At 34.8% G+C, this 6,180-nt stretch overlaps 1 protein-coding gene across 1 annotated transcript; it reads right to left on the bottom strand.

Moving 5' to 3' along the window:
- Window positions 1–4,282: 4,282 nt before the first annotated feature.
- On the bottom strand, window positions 4,283–5,371 carry LOC119674586. Its single transcript, XM_038085729.1, has one exon. It carries the CDS (start codon window positions 5,369–5,371, stop codon window positions 4,283–4,285), a length of 1,089 nt encoding a protein of 362 aa, XP_037941657.1.
- Window positions 5,372–6,180: the final 809 nt, after the last annotated feature.

The following is a 6,180-nucleotide window of genomic DNA, read 5'->3' as shown; positions in this document are numbered from 1 at the left end:
GATTTTTGTATGTTTAGATCACTTTTCAAAGTATGTTTTTCTGAAACCCATGTCCACTGCGACAGCGGCTAAGGTAGTGCAGTATTTAGAAACTGAGGTATTTCATATGTTTGGAGTACCAGAATTTGTGCATTCAGACAATGGTAAACAGTTTGTGTCCGAAACCTTTAAGTCATTTTTAGAGAAATATGGAGTAAAACAAGTCAGAACGGCGTTATATTCTCCACAAGCGAATGCAGCAGAGCGTGTCAACCAGTCCGTATTGCAAATGTTAAGATCATATTTGGGTACTGATCAAAGGAAATGGGACGAGCATATCAGTGATGCGGCCTTTGCTTTGAGGAGTGCAAAGCACAGTTCAATTGGAATGGAACCATACTTTGCGGTGTTCGGTGTGAACATGGTTCAACATGGCGCGGCGTATGATGTCAATAGACAACTGCAATTAATGCGATCTGCCGAAGTTATGAACCTACAGCACTGTGATAAGCAACAGTTAGTGAGAGATAGGATAAATGTTGAATTACAAAATGCACATAAGAGAGCCGAGAAGGTGTACAACACTCGAAGCAAACAGGTGCAATTCCAAGTAGGGCAAATTGTTTATCGTAAGAACTTCAGACAGAGTAAACTGGCGGACGGTTACAATGCTAAACTAGGACACAAAAATGTTAAATGCGTGGTATTAAAGGCAATAGGTAATTCATTATATGAGCTCGGCAACAGCCAAGGGAGAAAAGTAGGCGTCTTCCACGCTAAAGACATATTTAGTAAATAATTTACAAGTTGGTTTGAACTGATAAATAACATGTCACGACACAATGTTAGAATCAGCCAAAAGTACAATAAATGCCCGGCTAGCTCAGTCGGTAGAGCATGAGACTCTTAATCTCAGGATGTGAGTCGAAGCCACACGTTGGGCGTAAGAAAAATACAATGCAATACCTGTTACAACGGCAGCAAAGCAACAAATTGCCTACATATAATTTTTTTTACGAGTGGGTTCCATGTTGCAGGCAACATCGACCCCGTCGATCCTGTTATGTAGGCCTAGGTAAAGGAAACATATGGTTTAGTAATGAAAAAGAAAAATTTTAATCAAGATTTTACCTGGGTTGTCCCACGCTGTCCAGGAGTATCTTGCATATATAGGACTCAGATAGTTTCGTCTTTACCTCACCAGCAGTAGAAAATTTGTTTTTTTTTTATTTGTTCTTATTTTACGTTAATCACTCATGAAAAATAAAAATAATAAAAATTAGCATGTGCATTGCGCGCACATTCCAAGCAAAATAATTGAAAGCTTTTGATTCTATTATTGTCTTTTGTTTTGGTTTGTAAGATCGCGGCGAAAGCTCATACACATTCCGAACTTGAAAGTTTTAGTGCTGCCAATAGGGCAGAGCATGTAAATTAGGAGTTTGATTGTGTTAAATATTCGGAATGTAGAAAAAGAAAAAAAAAAAAAAAAAGAAAAAAAAACCAAAACAAACAAAATGTTAGAAGAACGGAAGGTTCTGCTACCCCGCAAATTTTGGTAACTGAAAAAGAATTTAAAAAAAAGGCCAGTTACAAGTATTAGCGGTGGTATAAAATTGGGAAGCGGAGCTGAAAAGAGGATCAGTTTTGGCGAATCTAGATGGTGAAAGGTTGTGTTAACAATCAGAAGACTAACAAGAATTTTTAAATATTATATATATAATTTTGGCGAAAAGTTTTTTTTTTGTTTGTGAAAACTAATGATATTGTTTGAAAGAATACTGATATAGTTAGATCAGTTTGTTTTTTTTTAAATTCAACATTGTGAACAAGAACGAAATTCTATAAAAATTAGAATATAAAAGTTACTACAAAAGTATCAGTTTTGTTGAAATAAAGTCTGTAAGAGTGACTACGTATTGTGAACAAGAACGAAATTATATAAAAATTATAATATAAAAGTTACTGCAAAAGTAGCAGTTTTGTTGAAATAAAGTCTGTTAGATTGGCTACGTATTGTGAACAAGAACGAAATTCTATAAAAATTAGAATATAAAAGTTACTGCAAAAGTAGCAGTTTTGTTGAAATAAAGTCTGTAAGAGTGACTGCGTATTGTGAACAAGAACGAAATTCTATAAAAATTAGAATATAAAAGTTATTGCCAAAAGTAGCAGTTTTGTTGAAATAAAGTCTGTAAGAGTGACTGCGTATTGTGAACAAGAACGAAATTCTATAAAAATTAGAATATAAAAGTTATTGCCAAAAGTAGCAGTTTTGTTGAAATAAAGTCTGTAAGAGTGACTGCGTATTGTGAACAAGAACGAAATTCTATAAAAATTAGAATATAAAAGTTATTGCCAAAAGTAGCAGTTTTGTGTATATAAAGTATTTAACCTTTGGCTACATAGAATTCCAAACGGTGACCAGTAAAATGTGGTGAAAATTGGTCTACAATAGGGAGTACTGTAAAGAATTGCTGAGCACCGCAAACAGACAGCTATATTAAAGGAGGGCAACAGGATAAAGAACCAACTGTATAAGTAGCGGCATTATCAGGTATTTCAACATCAGTTCTATTGAGAAAACATTGAGGTCGCAGATTGTAAATTCGCTGATATTTTATAAATTATTGAAAGAAGAAATTATATAAAAAATTGGAATTATATCTATCTGAACTTAAATTTTTCTTGTAAAATCATTAATTTTTTTTATATATCCGTATTTTCTTTTAATTTTTTTTGAATTTTTTTTCTATTACATTACAATAAATTATTACATTACAATACAATAATATTTATAGTGAATTTTAAAAAAAAAAAGTTTCTTTATTATTTTTAGTTTCTTTGAATTTTTTTTATTGTTTTTAATTAATACATGAATAATGAATATATAAATTAACTTATTGTGAACATAAATTTTTCAAAAGACAGAAAATCTCTTTAAGCACATTAGTAGTTGTTTTGCAATATAGACACGGATTCATGTGTTTTACATAAACTCTCTCTTTGTAATTTTTTTTATGCAGCTAGGTAACTGGAGCGCGCGAGGTGACGTCATTTCAGCGGGGCTAGTAAGTACCTGGTATAAACTCAATTAAAAAAAAAAAAAATAATAATAATAAACGCAGGTTGATAGTAGAAAAAAAAATTGATGTGCATTAGAGATATTCTTATCTAACTTGATTTAGATATGTACTTAATTTCAATTATATTTATAAGTATACATATAAGTATATAATAATAGATGATGGTTAAAAATATTAGTTTTTTTATGATATATGAATAAATTTTATTTCATTTGTCAGTATAAATATATATATTTTTTTTTTGTTTTCTCTCTTTTTGTTATTATTACTTTATAATAAACAGGTAAATAAAAGAAAAAAAGAGGAAAGATTTAAATTTAAACCAGAAAACTTTTGTTTTTGATTACACTTATACAAATTAATATATTCTTATGTGAGTGGAATTGTATTCGGCTAATAGCAATAGCCTAATTATGATTTAGACTCCAACTGTTAGCTCTAGAGGTGTGCTTCAGGTAGATCAAGGGGGCCTAGCAAAAATAAAATCAGTTAAGTAAAGTTAAGTAAGTAAAGAGAGTCATAGTAAACCACGGACGTGCCTATTGAGCAATATAGAAGTATGGCTACTGTCAATGAATGTATTGAGGGACCAATGCCGCAGGTTAGCTATGAGGAGCATCAATGCATTGTGAAAGAAATGATACAAATGATGCGTGCTCTGGACGTGAGTCCTGGAGAAGCCGGACGTTCTCCCAATAATGACACACCTGCGGCCTGTGTAATAATTTCAAATGGAAAAAAAACAATGCCCATCTTCTATGATGAATGTTTTTTTAAATTTAAGAAACCAAAAATATAAAGAAAAAAAAAAACAGTATGTCTGGGTGGTTAGGTATTGTCTGTTGTTTTTTTTTTTGTCAGTAGTATGAAGTGATGGAAAAATCAATTGAGTTAAATTGAAACAGAAAAGGATAGAAAAAAAATTGAATTATAAAGAATTAGGATTATATATGCAAGTTTTGAAATTGAAAGATATATATTAGTTTTAGTAATAGTTATTAATCTACCTAGTTATAGTAAGTGAATAGAAGAATGTATATAGAATATATATATACCTATGAAGAAGATATAGTTTATTTTTTTGTTACGGAAATGGATGGAAGTAAGTCATGACATGTTTTTTTTTGTTCGATGTCAGCAGTAGGATTTGAGTAGCCAAGAACCCCACCCCTAAACCGGCGAGCATACCGGGCTTGCCACCATGTCATGCAGGGCACTTAAATACTATAACAAACCATCTGGGCTGACACAACAATGTATCCAAGGCCCCATGGATCATGATTTATGTCATTTCGAAGTTCCTTCCATTTTCTTCGTTTACTTGTGTTAATCGCTTTTTTTAGGTTTTTTTTGGCTTGGATATATTCTCTACCTTCTGCCTCACTGGTTCCATTTCGTCTAGCTCTCGTGTAGCGTCTTCGTGTGAGTAGACATGCTTTTCGCAGTTGACTTATTTCTTCTGTCCACCAGTAAGCGCCCTTTTTACCTTTCTTTTGAGTAATTTTTGGCATTGCTATCGCACATGCCTGTGTAATTCTTGTCATTGTATGTCTCACCCCTTCTTCCGCATTTGCTATATGCGTAGGGAGTGCGGCATCAATTGCTTCTAATAGGCTTCTTGTTTTTAGTTTCGCCACCTTCCATTTGTGGGTTCCTCTTGTGCTTCGATCATTACCCGAAATTGTCTCGGTCTGTATACAGTACGACAGATATTGGTGGTCACTTCCAGTGTAGTCTTCTAAGACTCTCCATTGGTTAAGCTTACTAGCTATTCTTTCCGATGTAAGTGTGATATCTGGTATAGTGCCTTGACATCCTTCTCTTCTGAAAGTTGGGGTCGTACTCGTATTTGCGACTATAAGATCTAGCCTGGCAGCCATTTCTAAAACTCGTCTTCCCCTTGAGTTTGTAGTTCCCATTCCCCATTTTATTGCCCTGGAATTAAAGTCGCCACCTACGATGAAAGAACCGTCGAGCTGTAGAATTTTATCCTCAATTGCTTCTAACTTATTTTGAAATGTTTGCATATCATCGCTGGGTGTTAAATAGCAGCTCATTACCGTCACTCCGTTACATTTTGCGTAAACATAACCGTTTCCTTTACCGCTATTAGTGACTTGTGTTTTACTGCCTGTTGGTACCCAGATTGCAGCACTTGTTGTGTTGTCATCTATCCAGGTTCCGCTTTCCTTTTTTCTGTACTGCTCGCTTATAAGCACTAGATCGATTCTCCGTTCTATAACTATTTGCGCTAGGAGAGCGTCAGCTACTTTACTTCTGTGTATATTTGCTTGAAGTACTTTCATTAATATCCTATTTTCTTGTGTGCCGAGCATCTAGTTGATCCAGGAATGTGATTTATTGCTGTGAGCCCTTCATTTAGGCATAGACAGCATTTCGGTGGTTTTGTGCATTCTTTGAACTTATGCCCTTTCTCCCCGCAACGTATGCACAATCCTTGTCCTTTTCTGTCTGGACCAGTGCAATTTGCTTGTACGTGGCCCACCCCAAAACATTTGAAACATCGTTTCACGTCGGCTCGTAACTTTACGCGACAAATTGTCCATCCTACTTTTATGCGAGATTTTTGCAATATACTCTTTACGTCAGTAATTGCCATTTTCACAAAAGCGCGGCATTGTTCTCTACTATTCGCTTTAGTGACGTGTAACTTCATCTCAGCTGTTGAATTTTGGGTTGGTGAACGGATAGCGGTGATGACCTCTTCTTCATCGGTTAGACAATCCAAGTCGCGGATCTCAATTTTACCGTCGCTATTTCTTTCAGTGTTTCTTTTATGGATTCGCAAAACTCCGCTTTCTTTCCGCCTTTTGCGACTTCAAGCAACACTGCCCCAGCAGTAGTCTTGCGAATGGAGTGGATTGCAATTTCCGTTTTCTCTAATTTTACGTTGTTCTTTAACGACTTAAGAATATCTGCGTAACTTCTGCCTTCTACTGGCTTTATGAGTACCGCTTCAGGTTTATCTTTAGGCGCTCTGCGCTTAATCCTTGACTTTTTTCCTTCCGCTCCTTTCTTTGGCGGAATTTCTACATTGTCCGACATTTTATTATTTTCTTGGGCGTTTATTGCCCTCCTTCTAGTAGCGATTTGC

Source organism: Teleopsis dalmanni, chromosome 2 (assembly GCF_002237135.1).
Source record: "Teleopsis dalmanni isolate 2A chromosome 2, ASM223713v2, whole genome shotgun sequence".
Taxonomy (NCBI): domain Eukaryota; kingdom Metazoa; phylum Arthropoda; class Insecta; order Diptera; family Diopsidae; genus Teleopsis; species Teleopsis dalmanni.
The sequence above is the reverse complement of the archived record's forward strand: the minus strand, read 5'-3'. Positions and strand labels throughout refer to the sequence as shown.